The 19,111-nt window shown below is 41.6% G+C and overlaps 1 protein-coding gene across 5 annotated transcripts in view; it reads left to right on the top strand.

Annotated features, from left to right (window-relative positions):
• The window catches only part of SMOC2 (SPARC related modular calcium binding 2), a 163,510-nt gene that overhangs the window by 108,049 nt on the left and 36,350 nt on the right, over positions 1-19,111 (top strand). For 4 of the 5 annotated variants that reach the window (XM_058167515.1, XM_058167506.1, XM_058167486.1 and 1 more), the window contains exons 8-9: positions 3,232-3,418; positions 9,940-10,022. In XM_058167515.1, the coding sequence (XP_058023498.1) occupies positions 3,232-3,418; positions 9,940-10,022 (270 nt within the window). The remainder of the gene's footprint in view (positions 1-3,231; positions 3,419-9,939; positions 10,023-19,111) is intronic. The other variant, XM_058167496.1, reaches the window with a different exon arrangement.

The following is a 19,111-nucleotide window of genomic DNA, read 5'->3' as shown; positions in this document are numbered from 1 at the left end:
ATAATTTAAAAGGTATAAAAGCTAGAACAAAGAATAACAGAGGAAAGTGATGTTAAAAATATCAGAGCATGTTACTACTACCTTACTACTTCACTTATCTCCTGGGGTCCTTAGGCCTGCTGCCATAACCAGGTCTTGAGTGTCTTCCAGAAGCTCAACAAGGCCAGCTTCACTTCAGGAGAGGAGAAGATTCCAGCTCAGGAAAGGGAGGAGAGAAGATTGCACGGTGTGAACACCACAGCAAAAATGGCCCATGTTTAGAGACTGCCAAATATAATAAGAATCCACTGGATTCTTTCTTCTTTTTCCATTCCTGTTTGAACATATACATGAGGCCACTAGACAAGTTGATCCACGAACACATATTCATCAATAAACTTATGCTACTCCACCATACATCTCAACCCCAGAAGGGGTGGGTTGTACTTACAACCGGTTTGCAACGGGGTCTTGCGCGCAGAAGCTTCCTGGTGACATCAGGGTCAGTGGGTGAAGCCTCCCACCGGATTTACTACCAGTTCTTGTGAACCAGTCCGAATCGGGGGCGACCCACCACTGAACCCCAGACTGAAAAAGTGATGCTGTTGAGATGTCTCTGGGTGTTTTTAGATGTTAAATCTGTTCATTGCTTAGGAGTTAGCATCTTTTGGACTGCTTATTCCAAATATTATTTCTCAAGCCAAAAAAATCTTCCTATCTAACATGATCCCCATTCAACTACAGTGGAGTTCCTCCAGGTTTTTTCACTTATGGAATGACATCTTCAGGAATCACAGATGGAAGCCATTTCAGTGCCATCCATGTTCGTCAAAACAAAATTCTGCCAGATATTTAGATTGCCCCTTCCCTCCTCGTTTTTAGGAAAACTGTTAAAACATGGTTATTCCATCACACCTTGATGATGGAACACTGGGATCTACTCTGTGGCATTTTAAAAAAAAATTGAATTTTTTTGTCTATATGGATGACTGTAGATCAGGGGTGCAATGTAAATTGTTTTACTACCGGTTCTGTGGGCGTGGCTTGGTGGGGGGTAATGTGACTGGGTGTTTACTTTTAAAAGCATTTTTTCTATAACGTCTTCGGCTGAAGAACTTGTAGAAAAAATGCTTTGAAAGGTTTCTGACAATCCCAGCTGAGCCGCGCGATCATCAGAGGCTTCTTCGGCCAAAGAAAAAATGCTTTTAAAAGTAAAAAAAAAAAAACCTCTGATGATCGCACGGCTCAGCTGGGCATGCAGAGGGGGGGAAGAGGGGGCAGGGATTTTTGCTACCGGTTCTCCGAACCACCCGCCACCATTGCTACCAGATTGGGCAATCTGGTCTGAACCGGGAGCATTTCACCCCTGCTGTAGATTGAATAATTATTGATTTGTCTCTTTATACAGTACTGTATTGTTTTTAATTCGATTTAAAGAAGTTGGAATGTACACTATTCAGCTTGTTAGCACACTAAAGTAAACATAAAATATCTGACAAATTTTCAGAGATAGAATTTGCCTAAGAAGCCCACAATTTTCAGAAGGGATTCAGTTTCTAAAAAAATTGGTACTGCAGTCTGTTGAAACAAAAGCAACACAAATGTGCCAACCACACACACACACACACACACACACACACACACACACACTAGGGAAAAACAGCTTTTGATATTCTCAGATTTGTGTGAACATGCCATGTGGATGTGGTCAAAGAAAAAAATATGTTTGTGGTTTACAAAGCAAGTTTCTTAATGTCAAAAGAGTGGAAGAGTTTTACACAGGATTATGTATTTTATTTAACCTAATTCAAACCTAGAATAAACATAGATATGCAGAGACATTATAAGAAGATATAAAATTGTAATTGCATTCCAGGACAACTAGAAATAAACCTAGGTTTGGAGAATTCACATTCTAAAATGTTTTTAGGTCATAAATCATTTCAAAAGGCTCAATTTATAAACAGCATTATAATCCCAGAGACTATAAAATTGTAAAATGTATAATTATAAGACTTTATGGGATAAATTATTAAATATGTATGAAAGAATTTATTGTATTTACCTGGACAGGAAGGCATATATAGTAGAGATATCAGCATTCCAGTTGGCCTCAAGAAAGCTCCTAATCACCAAAGGCGATGAATTTTGAATAGTTATTAACTATTAGCCTTCCTTCCTTCCTTCCTTCCTTCCTTCCTTCCTTCCTTCCTTCCTTCCTTCCTTCCTTCCTTCCTTCCTTCCTTCCTTCCTTTCTCATTTAAGTAAGTCTCTCTCTGACTAGCTCTTTTATGCCATCCAAATTATTCCAGAAAGATCTGGAGAATTTGCCCATGGCTCCCGTGTGACAGTCTTTAAGTGAATCTCTGCAGTTATTATGCAAATCCATAGATGTTAAGTGAAGTTTTGCTCAAAATCAGAAGTACATTTTTTAAAAAAAGCATAAATGAAGTTGTGTTTCTGAGCACCCAGAATTCGATCTCATGACTGCTGAGGGGACCTGACTATTGGAGCTTCAAATCTGGGTCATAAGTCTCCTTTTTCAGGTCAGTTGTAACTTTGAATGGTAGCTAAGTGGCCAGTTGTAAGTCAAAGGACAACTGTAGCTTCTGCTATAATAGCAAAGCTGATCCTGAGTTACTATCCCTGAGGAATCAACTTCCTATGGGATTTCTCAACTGAATACCTTCTAAATCCATTAGCATTCATTTAATTTGTTTTACAACTTTTTACAAATGTTTTTTCAACTTTTACTGATATCATTGAGAGATTCGTGTATTGACTAAGGCACAACAAACTGGGAAACGGTGAGCTCTAGTTTCATTTTAGGAATGAAGCCAGTTGGGTGACCTTTCCAGTCTCCCCTCCCCCCAGTAAGAACCAGTGAAGATAACTGATAGGAAGAGAAATCTTGGTTTTGTTGCTTGATCGTAATAAATAACTTTCTCTCCATTTTCTTTTTAAAATTTGCATTGGAAAGAAAAGATGCACCATACACAAGACACTGAGTGGGAAATTTCCACTGCCCAAAAATCTGATGTTTGACTTGAATAAAAGTATCAAACTCCATCTTCTATTTTTGTCCATGCCCTTCCAATAATCGCCATTCATTCTTGGTACATTGAGAGTTAGAAGGAAAGTGTAATAGTATCATACTCCAAAACAGTGTTTTCCATTGGTTTATGGCTACTTTATAAATAAGTCAATCTGTGCACAGGCAATATCCATAATTATATTATTTTTTCTTTCCAGCAGCGTCATGTGATCAAGAGCTCCAGTCAGCATTAGAAGAAGCTAAACAGCCCCAGAAAGATAATGTATTCATTCCAGAGTGTGCTAATGGTGGGCTTTATAAACCAGTGCAGTGTCACCCCTCCACAGGATATTGCTGGTGTGTCCTTGTTGATACAGGACGCCCTATTCCTGGTACATCCACAAGGTAAGAGGTCTTCATTGGAGAAGTGGTCACACAATAACGGATTCTTATCTGGACCCTTTTCTAAGGAAGAGGTACAATTAGGAACAAACACATGCACATATATAGAGAGCTATGTGACGTTGCTGCCTTCATCCAAAGAGTTAAAGGGCTATAACTGCCCAAAATGGACTAGGATTATAGTGTAACAATTCTATGGCAATTTAACATATGAAAGATGTTACTATTCCTCATTGTAACAGGAGTAATCAACATTCTTTTTTTCCTCCAAGGTTTATTGGGTTTTTAGTTTTAAACATATATTGATATCAATACATGAACAGTGTGGCCTCTGGGTATGGTTCATATTAATACAAATACACAACAATCAATTATTACATTAATCAAAATTATATAATCCTAATATTAATGTATGTGATTATTTTAAAGTAGTTATTCAATATTTTAATGTTTTTTAAAAATATTTTTTTTTGTTTTATATCTTACATTCCATTTCTATGTTGAGCAGTGTTTTCTCTAGATGTCCATGGTGTTAACATACAAACAACATCATCGTCACTACAATTATATGTATATATATATTTGTTTTCTGAGGTTTTCGCGGGTGTTTGTATGTAGGTCTTTGGTTATTCGGGTTTTCTTCTGCGTAAAATTGGAAGTGTCTTGGCGACGTTTCGACAAAGTCTCATTCGTCATCTTCAGGCTTTAGCTTCGTGCTTCTGGGAGCAATGTGTGATTGCAGCTGTTTCTTCCTTGTCCTCTTCCTTCCTACCAGAAACCAGACCGCAGCTGCAACATTAGCCATTTCAAACCCCTCCAATCCATACATACAGCAGACAGACACCCACTATGAAGATGTAGCACGACCACAAACACGAAGCCAAACAACAGCAATGCAGCTCACCAGCTCAAATCCCCCTGCAACTCAGACTAATCTGAGCACAACCAAGCCCCCACCAACACAGGACACACCCCTAGCCAATCAGAGCACAAAAAAACCCCCATCCAATCAGAGCACAGCCAAGCTCCCACCCAGTCAGTTCAAACCCCCACTAGCAGTTAAAAAGGAAGAAACAGCTGCAATCACACATTGTTCCCAGAAGCACGAAGCTGAAGCCTGAAGATGACGACTGAGACTTCGTCGAAACGTCGCCAAGACACTTCCAATTTTACGCGGGAGAAAACCCAAATAACCAAAGACCTACATACAAATACCCGCGAAAATCTCAGAAAATATACATACATATATCAAAGTATCAATTATATAACCATCGAAATAATAGCTCGTCTGTTTTTCTTTCTCATGTAGACCATATTTCATCCAATTCCACTCCTCCAACCTCAATATCTGTCATTTAACCATTTGTAAAATGATTCCCATGTTATAAAATAATCCAAATCTTCTTTTCCTTTAATTTTTAGGGTTAACCTGTCCATCTCTGTACACTCCAGAATTTTTTTGATAATAATGTCATCTGCAGGGGGTTCTGAATTTCTCCAACGCTGTGCATATACAATCCTAGCTGCTGTTAGGATATGTAAAACCAGATATGTGTTACACTTATTATAGTTTCCTGGAAGCCTGCCCAACAAAAATGTCTCAGGTTTCAAATCTATGTGTTGTCTTGTGATATTTTCCAGCCATGTGCATATTTTCTTCCAGTATTTTTTTGCTTTGGGATATGTCCACCACATATGGTAATATGAGCCTGGAGTTTGATTGCACTTCCAACATTTAACAGACCTGTTTTTGTACATGTTCGCTAATCTTGCAGGTGAATAATGCCATCTATAAAACATTTTATAGAGGTTTTCTTTGTACGCTGTTGATATTGTAAGTTTATGATTTCTATTCCATAATTTCTGCCACCTGTCCAAATCTATTGTGTAACAAAAATTCTTATCCCAAATTATCATTGCTTCCTTTACTTGTTCCTTCTCCAACTTGTAAGTCAATAAGTAACTGTATATCCTCTTGATTAATTTTTGTTTGTTTGTTTGTTTTACATTTATACCCCGCCCTTCTCCGAAGACTCAGGGCGGCTTACAATGTATAGGGCAATAGTCTCATTCTATTTGTATATTTTTACAAAGTCAACTCTTGATTAATTTTTGATCTGTACCCATTAAGATCTGGTCCAGTTCATTTGGTTCATTATAAAACCCAGACATGAAAAAGACAGGCAGGAATATGGGTTTTATACTGAACCAATATTTCAATGTTCCATTCTAATGGAATGGATCTTCTTGAACATACATAGTAATACAACCTTTCAACCTCTCAACTTTCCATCTAATTATTACTTATTTTTAATTTATATAGAAATTATAACTACTAATATTCTGCCTAATTCTTATTTCTACCTCTATTCTGGGTTCTAGTCAGGTTACTCTTACTAATCCTAATGTTAAAACACATATTTATGTTAATACATAGTCCTTCATATATATGGCTTTAGTTCATAGGATTTTTCTCATTAATTATTTGCAGGCTTAAAAGTAATCAGCAAGGCACCACTTGTTATATTATTAAGAAACTGTCAAACCAGGAAGGTAATAAAGTCAGGGGCTTCAACTTTTGTTATTAATTCAAATTTTTACTCCTGTTTCGAGCTCTTAATATGATTTTGTGGACATCACTCTTTCTGAATTTAATTCTCTACTATAACGTTGGAATAACCTTTACAAAATTCAGAGTTGATGTGAAAAGATTCAAGACTGTGAAACACTTTATATCACAAAAAGTGCCAACACAAGAAGATAAAAGAGTCAACGGGTGGGGGAGAGGGAATCAGTTCTGCCAGAATCTATATACTATAGGAAAAGAAATGTAGCGTCAGAAAGAACTTTCTATTTTTCCCTCCAGAAACAGTTCCTTTAGCCCATTTTCACATGATTAACTTCCCATGGAGCAACACTGCTGGAACCAGTAGAAAGGAGAACAATATTTTTAATATGTTGTTAAACAGTAAGTTGAAGTTCGTGAGTTTCAACTGAGCCAGAAGCAGGAAAAAGAGCTAAGAGCCTTGCTTAGCAGACAAAGCAGACAAAATATCCCTTTCCAAAAGCAACAATGTGGGCTTGGCGTCTTTAGGAATGCTAGTATGGAAGCTCACCAGGAACCAATGCAGTGTGTTTAGCTTGATACAAGCACAAATAGTTTGAAAAGCAGAACATTCAAAACAATGCTTTGGAGAGTTAACTGCAGAAAACAGAATATCTGCTCACGCTCACAATTTCAGTTGAGGAAGGGCTGTGTGGGCAGTAGCCTAGTTTATGTTTAATTCCCTACATCTCCAAATAGGACTTGTAATATGATTGTAATCGGAGACTCTGCAAAGACAATGTCAACAACACTAAGCTGAGTGAACCAGTGAGCCTCATTTGATCTCATCTGATCTCATTTGATCCCGCTATTTCTGCCTTATACTTGCTTCTTTTGTTCTGGAAATGTCAGCCTGCTATAACAAGAGCCTGTGTTTCTTACACTTCTAAGGTAGCCCGAGGGATTTTATAGACTTTGTTGTGACAGATTATATGGCAGAGGCCAGATGACCTGTGATGAGGAATTGTGGGAATTATAATTCAAAGACCAATATTTTTCCCCTCCACATATATTACCCGGTAAATTGGGCTACATTGTGAATATTTGTGGTAAGGGCAATTATTATGTAGATTAAAGGTAAAGGTAAAGGTTCCCCTCGCACATACGTGCTAGTCGTTGACGACTCTAGGCGGCGGTGCTCATCTCCATTTCAAAGCCGAAGAGCCAACGCTGTCCGAAGACATCTCCGTGGTCATGTGGCCGGCATGACTCAACGCCAAAGGCACACGGAACGCTGTTACCTTCCCACCAAAGGTGGTCCCTATTTTTTCTACTTGCATTTTTACATGCTTTCAAAACTGCTAGGTTGGTAGAAGCTGGAACAAGTAATAGGAGTCCCCCCCCCCGTTACACGGCAGCACTTGGGATTCGAACCGCTGAGCTGCCGACCTTTCCATCGACAAGCTCAACATCCTAGCCCCTGAGCCTTAACACTTTTAAGTGTTAACACTTAACATTTAACACTTTTAAGTGTTAAGAAACACTTAAAAGTGAATTTTTCCCTTTGCCCCATTTCTTCACATTTCCGGATACATTTTGATGGCACGTATGCGGTATATTCCATAAACGTTAATATACTGTATCCTTGTCAGAGGTTTAATTATGTCATTTTAAAAACAATTTTCTAGCTCTCATGTTTATGGAGAACAGATTCAAAATGGTTTGTTGTTGCTACAGCTGCTGTTAATTCTGCTCAAAACCAGAATTACTCAATGCTCAGAAGGCATTATATGATATTGTTCCATTTCCAGAGCTAAGGCTCTAATGGAAAACATTTTTGCCACTTGAAACCCCCGCCCCCCGCCAAAAAAAAAGGCCAGGGGCAGAATTTTAATAAATAAACCAAGGTTGTGTTTCATCTCCCCTTCTGGCTAGTTGTAACTTTTGTTAGGCAGAAAATAATGTCAAGCAAGATTGTGGAATCTATCGTCCTCCAGACATTGCTGAACTACAGGTCCCGGCATTTTGCACCATTTTGCACCATGGGCCAGCCTGGCTAAAGCATTTAGAAACTGCAGGTGTTCCTAAACATCTAAAAGCCTGAGCTGGTGATTTCTTGCTGGGTAGAACACAACTCTGGAATTGTAGGAAGAATTGCAAGTGAAATCATGAAGTGCAGGGTGTAATGGAGAAACTGAAGGGCAGCAGGAAAAGGGAAGGAAGGAATGCAGAGTGGGATATCAGATTAATCTGAGATCAGGCTCTTTGCCACATGCCACATTAGAGCACCCAGTTCAAAGACTTTTTCTGTCATTCTTTACTTGGTTAAAAAAAAAGTCATGTGACAGCAATTACAATCCACTTCATCCAAAGCGTACTATCAAAACAGCTTCTGTTCTTCTTACTCTAAAGGGTTCCCTTTCACCCATAGGCACCTATTAAGCTGAGCATGAAATTGCATTGCACCTTCATGCAGCAGCTTATATCTGATGGGCTATTAGCCAACTCCAGAAATATTCATTTCCTTCACACAATGAGGAGATAAATTAAAAATTGGAGGCAGGGACTGCTTACTTCATTCCAACCATATATTATTCTCATGACCAGAACAGTATCAAAACATATTTGGGGTTGGAAAGAGTTTTTTTCCCCCACGCCTTAAATTTTATTAAATTTTCTAACATTACATGGACTTAACCCCCAATCCTGCATCTCCCCCATATATCCATATGTGTGTATTTATGTTATGATTTTTTTGTTCCACCACATATAATCCCACAGCCATATTTCATGTCAGACATAGATATGAAACCAAAGTGTAGAGTTCAGAAGGGCGGTAGGGAAAATGAAACATTGGAATATATAGAGTAAATCACTTACCTGCCCTCTGTCCGGTTCATTTTTGTGTAGCAGATGATCCCATTGTTCTCCAGAGATTAGATTTTAAAAAAATTGGTTGCCTAGGAATTCTAGAAGATTGAATTTTTCAAGCATTCTTCGTGCTCAATTTGTAAATTCAAAAGTCATTAGATCGGGTTTTTTCAACCTTGGCAATCATAAGATATGTGGACTTCAACTTCCAGAATTCCCCAGCCACCCATAGAATCCTGGGAATTGAAGTCTAAATGCCAAGGCTGAGAAACACTGCATTATGTGGTAGGAGAAAGATGCTGCTATCAGTCCCTTTTCCATTCATTTTATTACATAGCATTTGAAAACTAGAAGGTCTCTGCCACAAATAAATAAGAAATATAATAAAGCACGATGCATATATTAGATACAAGTAGTTTTCTAGCATCTTTACTCATTTTTCTACCATCAGTATAGGTAATATAATCATATTGGATGGATTAGCAGAAAACTAATCCAACAAATTACCCCTAAATTAGTGTTTATTTAATAATACACTGTGAATATCATATAAAAATGAGATATTTCTTCTTTGCCCTCAATATACTTCAGGAAATCTGAGCTTTTGCCATGGTCCTATTTCTTGGAAATAATGTAACTTTTATTTGGTCGACATGGTTTCATCCAATTAATAAGCAATAAGTTGAAAGCATCTTTCATTCTTTTATCCAGATACTTGCAAAGAAAAAAAAAATCTTGTAGCAGGCAAATGCATGGCATGAAGTATAATATCAAATATCAAAACTGCATCCAAGTATAAAATTAAAGTCCACTTTACCTGTATTACTTTGATTCTTGATTTCTTGAGTAATTCAAATATGTGCTGCTGAGAGTAAATCACATCACCAAGCCCAGGAATTCTAATTTTGTAGAGTAGCATGAATTAATGGGTTTTTAGAATGAGCTTTATTTGACATTTGAATAAACGTGTGGCTATGATTTTAGAATTGAGAGTAAATCAAGCTCTCTGTCAAATTTCAGTATGATCACACAGCTGTTGAAATGGTAAGGTTTTCAAATTAAATTAGCAATAGCTTAATGTCTTTTTTTCTTCCTATGCTCCCTTAAGATATGAACAGCCGAAGTGTGATAACAGTGCTAGAGCTCACCCAAGCAACACAAGAGACGTGTTCAAAGGGCGCCCGTTGCAAGGTGAGTGTATAATAAATGGTATTTTGGGATAATGTTTATTCATTCAATTAACTTGAAGAGTGGTTTCATATCTACAGTAAAACGCTGGAGCAAAAATATTTGAAATACTGTTAGGCAATGAAACTGGTTCCAAGTCACAATTGTGACTTCACAATGGAATCAGTTCCTCAAAACGCCAAGCAGAACAACCTGCTTGGTTATTATACTGTGGTTGTACACCAGTTTATATTCTGAGCAATCTGCAGTACTTAATATGGGTGTCCCAAAGGTGCTTTTTCATACAGCAACTGGACTTTCTTTGTTTTTCCTCGAAGATATTTCGCTTTTCATCCAAGAAGCTTCTTCGGTTCTTCAACCATGACCTGGATATCTCAGAATCACCATAGACTAAATATGGGGCTGTTCAATTGTTTTTCTTTTTAATTTACATGTTTATTTTTAAAATATTGAATTTCAAATAAAGTAAGGGGGAAAGGCTACAAAAAAAAAGACTGCGCCAATGATGCCCAATCTTGTATCTTGGTCTAATGGAAATGTAGTATGCCTTCTTTTTAGCAGCATTATCTCAGAATTGATCATCACTGTCATTTTGTTTTAGTTTTTTTTTCTTTCTGGAGCTGAGAGGAGGGGATCTTTCTCATCAGGTTATTCCTAATGAAGAATATAAAGAGCAGGACAAAAAAAAACACCAAACCCTTAACTTGCAAGCAAGTTACAGATTGAGTACTTAAATGAGTGTTTTAACTCATGAAGTTAATTTCTTTCAAAATGAAGAATTCATGCTGTCTATCTGAAATATAGCTGTATATCTCTAAATCTTTAAAGGGACATTTTCTATACTAGAGTTAGGAGAGATAACTTATGAGTAATGGCCCAAAAGTAAGGGCTTGGATTTTACTCTCTTACTTGGCATAGTTTACCATAAACAAGAAACAACAAAGCCTGTCAGAGATCTTTTGACTGTCATTATGCCATTTCCTGAAAGCTGCTTTTATTTTTCTTTCATTGGTGATGTTTATTGGGCAATTTCTTAGTACTGTATTTCTTAATAATTGCTTAAAATAATTTGCATAGGCTAGTTTGATATAATACGCTGGGGTTCTACCAAGGAAATTTGAGTTGAAGCCCACACTCAAATCAGGGAAATTCAGAGTGCCTTGGAGCCAAATTATCGCAATCTCAAGTTTTCATATACGGTTATTTTTATGAGAGCAGTGGGACAATATGTGCTATATTATTGCTCCTGGAGGAAAGGCAAAATATAAAAATATATTACATTTTGAAATGCTTGTGGCAACATAAAAAAGGGTTCAGACATCATGCTAAGAACAACACATCTCAGTTCTTAAAATATTTTAGTCCATGTTTTGGATATTGCTTGCAATGGAAGCTCATAGATACAACATTGGCAAATAAAAACCACGGGGTGGGGGGGAACCTGCTTTTAGCAGAATGCAGGTTAAGTTCTAACCTTTTCTTATCTATTTCGCTTTTTTACTTTGAGCCAAAAGAAATTAGGTATTCTTTTCCTCAGTTTGAACCTGGGAAATACCAGGACAGTGTACTGTATGTAATGGTTCTGTAAGAACTACCGCATTTTTCGGAGTGTAAGATGTACCTTGGTTTTTGTGGAGGAAAATAAGAAAAAAGCTGATTGGCAGGTGGATCGGCCTCAATTCCCAGAGTTGAATTTTAGCAACAGGTTCCTTGGTTGTGAGCTCTGTGCCTTGCTTTTTTTGCTTTCTTTTCTGCCTCTGAAACTTCTGAAACTTCATTTCAGAAAAAACTTTTTTCTGCCTGTGAAAGCCTCCGAAAAAGCTTCAGAAAAAAAGTCTCTGAAGTTCTGTTTGGGGGCTTTTTTTTTTTTTTTGAAGCTTCATTTTTGATGCTTTTTTCAGCCTCTGAAACCTCCATTTGAAAAGTGGGTGGGACTACATTCGAAATATAAGACGCACCCAGATTTTCACCCTCTTTTTTGGGGGGAGAAAGGTGCATCTTATACTCTGAAAAATATGGTACTTTTCTGACTTTCCCCTGTCATATAGTTGTTCCACTTATCTAAGAGCATCCTGTTGTGCAGATCTCACTAATTTGAACCAGAGGACCAATTCTAAATAGGGGAAGTAATGAGATTTGCAGATTGCAATATTGACCAGGTTCAAAAACTATGATGTTACGCAGCCAAGTACCACTTCATTATTTATTTATTTATTTATTTATTTATTTATTAAATTTGTATACCGCCCTTCTCCCGAAGGACTCAGGGCGGTTCACAGCCAAGTAAAATAGACAATACAATATAAATACAATTAAAATACAATTAAAAAACTTATTAAAATTGGCCACAATTAAAATTTGAGACTAAAACCCATTAAAAAACCCATAAACTTAAAAACTAACCCAGGCCAGCGCAGATAAATAAGTAAGTTTTAAGCTCGCGGCGAAAGGTTCGGAGGTCCGGAAGTTGACGAAGTCCTGGGGGGAGTTCGTTCCAGAGGGCGGGAGCCCCCACAGAGAAGGCCCTTCCCCTGGGTGTCGCCAGACGACACTGTCGCACCGACGGCACCCTGAGGAGTCCCTCTGTGAGAGCGCACGGTCAGTGAGAGGTATTCGGTAGCAGCAGGCGGTCCCGTAAGTAACCCGGCCCTATGCCATGGAGCGCTTTAAAGACGTTCACCAACACCTTGAAGCGCACCCGGAAGGCCACAGGCAGCCAGTGCAGCCTGCGCAGGATAGGTGTCACTCGGGAGCCACGAGGGGCTCCCTCTATCACCCGCGCAGCTGCATTCTGACTAACTGCAGCCTCCGGATGCCCCTCAAGGGAGCCCCATGTAAAGAGCATTGCAGTAACCCAGACGAGACGTCACAAGGGCGTGAGTGACTGTGCACAAGGCATCCCGGTCTAGAAAGGGGCGCAACTGGCGCACCAGGCGAACCTGGTGGAAAGCTCTCCTGGAGACGGCTGTCAGGTGGTCTTCAAAAGACAGCCGTTCATCCAGGAGAACGCCCAGATTGCGCACCCTCTCCATCGGGGCCAATGACTCGCTCCCGACAGTCAGCCGCGGACTCAGCTGCCTGTACCGGGATGCCGGCATCCACAGCCACTCCGTCTTGGAGGGATTGAGCTTGAGCCTGTTTCTCCCCATCCAGACCCGTACGGCCTCCAGACACCGGGACAACACCTCGATAGCTTCATTGGGGTGGCCCGTGTGAAAAGTACAGCTGGGTGTCATCAGCGTACAGCTGGTACCTCACACCGTAACCACTGATGATCTCACCCAGCGGCTTCATATAGATGTTGAACAGAAGGGGCGAGAGAATCGACCCCTGCGGCACCCCACAAGTGAGGCGCCGCGGGGTCAACCTCTGCCCCCCCGTCAACACCGTCTGCGACCGGTCGGAGAGATAGGAGGAGAACCACCGATAAACGGTGCCTCCCACTCCCAATCCCCCCAACCGGCGCAGCAGGATACCATGGTCGATGGTATCAAAAGCCGCTGAGAGGTCTAATAGGACCAGGGCAGAGGAATAACCCCTGTCCCTGGCCCTCCAGAGATCATCCACCAACGCGACCAAAGCCGTCTCAGTGCTGTAACCGGGCCGGAAGCCGGACTGGAACGGGTCCAGATAGACAGTTTCCTCCAGGTGCAGGGGGAACTGATATGCCACCATACTCTCTACAACCTCCGCCGCGAAGCGAAGGTTGGAGACCGGACGATAATTACCTAAAACAGCCGGGTCCAGGGAAGGCTTCTTGAGGAGGGGCCTCACCACCGCCTCTTTCAAGGCGGCCGGAAAGACTCCCTCCAACAAGGAAGCACTCGTAATCCCCTGGAGCCAGCCTCGTGTCACCTCCCGAGTAGCCAGCACCAGCCAGGAGGGGCACGGGTCCAGTAAACACGTGGTGGCATTCAATCTACCCAGCAACCTGTCCATGTCCTCGGGAGTCACAGGGTCAAACTCATCCCAAACAACATCACCAAGACCGCCCTCAGATGCCCCGTCCGAATCACCACAATTTTGGTCCAGACCGTCCCTAAGCTGACCGATTTTATTGTATAGATAACCGTTAAACTCCTCAGCACGTCCCTGCAACGGGTCATCCCGCTCCCCCTGATGAAGGAGGGAGCGGGTCACCCGAAACAGGGCAGCTGGGCGGTTATCTGCCGACGCAATGAGGGAGGAGGCGTAGCAACGCCTCGCTTCCCTCAGTGCCACTAGGTAGGTCCTAGTATAGGATCTAACTAGTGTCCGATCAGCCTCTGAACGGCTGGACCTCCAGGAACTCTCTAGGCGTCTTCTCCGGCGTTTCATCCCCCTCAGCTCCTCGGAGAACCAAGGAGCCGGTTGGGATCTGCGCCGGGTCAGAGGCCGCAAAGGCACGACATGGTCTAAAGCCCCAGCCGCAGCCCGTTCCCAGGCTGCAGCTAGTTCCTCTGCCGTGCCGAGAGCCAGACCCTCAGGAAGTGGCCCAAGCTCCGTCTGAAACCTCTCCGGGTCCATCAGGCGCCTGGGACGGTACCAACGTAATGGTTCCGTCTCCCTGCGGTGTTGGGTAGCGGTCAGAAAGTCCAGGCGAAGGAGAGTGATCTGACCATGACAAAGGTTCAATGACTATTTCCTTTAAGTCCAGATCTCTCAGCCACTGACCAGAGACAAAAATCAGGTCCAGTGTGCCTCCCCCGATGTGAGTGGGGCCATCCACTACTTGAGTCAGGTCCAAGGCCGTCATGGAAGCCAAGAACTCCCGAGCTACCGTCGATGACGAGCCAGCAGATGGCAGGTTAAAGTCCCCCATGACTAAAAGTCTGGGGGTCTCCACTGCCACCCCGGCAAGCACCTCTAGAAGCTCGGGCAGGGCAGCTGTCACGCAGCAAGGAGCCAGGTACGCGACCAGCAAGCCCATCTGACATCTATGACCCCACCTCACAAGAGGATTCACACCCGGCAATCTGAGGTACAGTGGTCTCCTCGGCTCTAGACTCTCTTTGATAACAACCGCCACCCCTCCACCCCTACCCTGGGCCCTCGGCTGATGGAATGCACGGAAGCCCGGTGGGCACATCTCGACCAGGGGCACACCCCCTTCAGTGCCCAACCAGGTCTCCGTAACGCCTATAATATCCGCGGCACCCCCCTGAATCAGATCATGTATTAGGGGGGCCTTATTGGCCACGGGCCGTGCGTTGCATAACATCAGACGGAGGCCCAGGCTCCGAGGGGCTTGACCATCCGGGAACGGTAAAGTCAGGGGATCGGGCACGCGATCGCCTGCATACATCGAACGCGACCCCTTATATCGATCGATCCCCTTCCGCCATATCTGCCCCTCCCACTTACCGTGCAAATAGACTCACCCTCATACAAAGGAACACACCTCCCCCCCCATAACCTCCAAACCCATTTGATAGTCGCCACGAGCATGCGCTGGAACTGGTTTCCCTCCCGACGGGCTACCCCCATCACCCGCCCTACCCCTCCCACCCCTTAAAAATACCCTATCTAAAAAACCCCAAAGGCTCTTTCTTCTCGCATGCCACCTCTGTGGGTCCCAAGACCCGTCATTGAGGCCGGCCCTTGGTAGCGATATGGGCCATTCCTGCGAGGCGGGGGCACCTCGCAGGCGCAAGAGTTCATGTACAGAGTAGCGCATAGAAAAGTGCGAATCGGCGAGGGATGCTAAGATGGTAAAATCCCAAAGTAATAAAATGGTGAATCTTCCAGCGGGAGTCCAGTTGGTAAAAGGACAGATGGAGCAGGAACCGGATAGCGATGACAAAGCAGGAACAGACAGGCCGGCAATCTCCATAGTGTGCCTATGGGGAACCATTCTACAATAGGTCTTAGTCAGGTAGAAGTAGCTATCGGTCTGTCCGGGTCCATAGACCAGTCCAAGCTATTCCAATCCAGTCCAATCCTCTCCAAAACCCGCAGATGGACATGCATGACCGACCAGTTTAGATGACCCAAAGTCCGGTATGGGGGGGGGGAGGGGAGGTAGAAATACGATGGAGCAAGCCAGGCCTCAAAGGACCATTTGATGACACGCGATGAAAAAAAGTGCGACATAACAGGCCAAAAGAGGGGACAAACCTCAGCCATGGATTCGGCCTCCGAGTATATAAATAAACAGTTGGCTTTGAAAGACTTGGAGAAAATTGGCTCAAAGCCAGTTGGCATAAGTTCTAGTTGTGATGATATATGTGTCAGAGGAAAGAGAAAAATATTTTTTAATGAATTTTTTACAGTGATTATTAAAATATTAGGAAATTTAGTGCACCCCTCCATCAATTGTTGCTAATTCTGAGACATGGCAAGTTGCATGATTATTTATAAGTCATGTTTATAAAGCCTCTATAATGCCTACTAAGTGAGCAGATTATTTTTAAATTAATTTAATTGTAATTTAGTACTGCATCCAACTGTGTCACATAATTTCTGATCCATTTCCAACATTCCCTTTTTGGGAAGGTTGTTGAGAAGGTTTTTGGGATGATGATTTAGAAGGCTCTGATTCTTTTTTAGCCAGGCTTCAAACTTAGACATAAGTAGCACTGATTGTGTTGGTTGATGATATCTGGTGGGATCACAAGAGATGCAGGTGTTACATCAATCCTGGCCTCCTTGTTCTGTTGGTGACTATTGATTATGGTATTTGCTTTGACTAAAGGGATGGGAGTGGGAGGCAAAAGTTTCCTCCAAGATTGGTCCATATCAGTGTTGATGGACACAGACACCTACACCTCTTTCTATTTCATGCCTATGGGAAACTTCTCTGTGAGATCATTCATCAGTTGGCAGCCATGGCTTAGACCAGTGGTTCTCAACCTTTATAGTGCTGTGACCCCTTTAATACAATTCCCCACGATGTGGCGACCCCTTTAATACAATTCCCCACGATGTGGCGACCCCAACCATAAAATTATTTTCATTTTGAATTTATTGCGCCTGAAGCCGTATTGGCTAGCGATCTGAACTGCTTGCGATTGCCTTGAGGACGGAGGCATTAAAGAGGAGACTCCTCCCCTATTAAGTTTATCGCGCCTAAAGCCAGATTAGGCTAGCGATTGGGAGTGATTGCAGCTGGCTTGAGACATCAGAGCAAAGATTTCTCTCTTTTTTAATTCATCGTGCCTGAAGCCGAATTCGGCTAGCGATTTGAAGAGCCTGCAGCTGGCTTGTGGAGTCAACCATTGGAGCGCGATTCTTTGACTTGCAAGTATACTTCCCATATTTCCGATGGTCTTAGGCGACCCCTGGCAAATTGTCATTCGACCCCCAACGGGGTCCCGACCCACAGGTTGAGAACCGCTGGCTTAGACAGATTTCTTTGCAGAAATCCAACTTGCACTCCAACTGTGCCCATTCCTGAATCAGGAAGCTCGAACTGGTAGCCACTGATGTCTCGGTCACCTCTCATTTGGATTATTGCAATGTGTTTTGGATGAGACTGCCATTACAGACCATTCAGGAAGCTGCTGCTCCCACACATGTAATTATTGGAGCATCTTGGTGCACTTATGTAACAATGCTACTTTTGTGAGCTGCATTAGTTAACAGTAGGCTTCCGGATGCAATTCAGGATGCTGATTTGTTACCCATAAAGCCGTTCATGGAAAAAGACCTAGTTATTTGTAGGCGTGTCCATCTCACATTATTTCTATTGATGTAATAAACTGTGAGTGGGACCAAGAGATGTCATTCCCTATTGCTGTGCCTACTCTTTGGAACAGCCTTTCCTCCAAGGCTCAGATAAACCCAAACCTGCTTGACTTTCAGAAGGTATTCCTTATAGCACTGAATTGGAGAAGAGTGCCAGCAGAAGAGCAGCCACATGCAAAAGGTATTGCAATAACTTAAGAGAAAATGATAGATGACCTGACTGAGGAAGGATCACAATTGCATGTCAACTAAAGCTCAGAAGAAGCAGACTGGCTATGAATCTCATCTTTTATAAGAAACATAGCTACATTCCCAATAGACTTGACTTGCCAATAGTTCATTAATAATTGCAGGGAACTCATGAAAATGTGTTTTTTTTCCTTTCCTCTGTCACATGTTTTATCACAACTAGAATTTACGCCAACTGGCTTTGAGCCATTTCTCCCCAAGACTTTCAAAAATGTTTGTTTGTTCTATATACTTGGGTTTAAAGAAGTGAGACTTGGCTCTGTAGCTCAATAGTTCTTGAGCCTGGTTAATATTGCAATCTGCAAATCATATCACTTCCTCTACTTAAAATTGGTCCCCTAGTTCAGATCAGTGAGATCTGCCCAACAAGATGATCTTACATAAAGGAAGAATCATTTGGTAGGGGAAAGTCAGAAAAGTTGTGAATTATTTCTATAGACCTTGGAAAGAATTGCTTAATTTATAATTACACTATTTTAATTCTGTGTAGAATTGAGTTTCTTCAGTTTAAATGGCTTGGGAGATTTCAGAGAGGCATGATAGAATAGAATAGAATAGAATAGAATAGAATAGAATAGAATAGAATAGAATTTTTTATTGGCCAAGTGTGATTGGACACACAAGGAATTTGTCTTGGCGCATACACTCTCTGAGTTCATAAAAGAAAAGATACATTCATCAAGAATCATAAGGTACAATGTTTATAATTGAGTATTCTTGGAAATCCCAATCTGTCCCATTGATTTCATTGTACAGTTGTACAGATTCATTGTACAATTCTCATTAATAAAACCACAAGCTCTCACACTGTTCTAAATCCATAATGGCCTAAGAAATGGTATACTCTCAGAGAGCAACAGAAAGTCATCTGTAAATCCCTTCTTCTCCATCTGCTGCCCGACTTTATCAATCCTCTTCCTCTCCCAATTTGAAGGATCTGTCCCCACTTAGAATTTGGGATATTTCAAAGATTTTTCAACCAACAATGTAATGGGATTGGACAATAGCTTTTGCAACTCACTTCTGCAAACCTGAAAATTAAGGGGTAAACTCTAACATGCTTTTGAAAATAGAAAACAGTATCAATAGAGTTATACGATATACATGTAAGATTATTATGGCAAGAAATATGTTCTTTTTGTAGGAAGAATGCTCATCTTAACATACTTTGAGTAAAT

This window comes from Ahaetulla prasina, chromosome 1 (genome assembly GCF_028640845.1).
Source record: "Ahaetulla prasina isolate Xishuangbanna chromosome 1, ASM2864084v1, whole genome shotgun sequence".
NCBI lineage: Eukaryota > Metazoa > Chordata > Lepidosauria > Squamata > Colubridae > Ahaetulla > Ahaetulla prasina.
The sequence above is the reverse complement of the archived record's forward strand: the minus strand, read 5'-3'. Positions and strand labels throughout refer to the sequence as shown.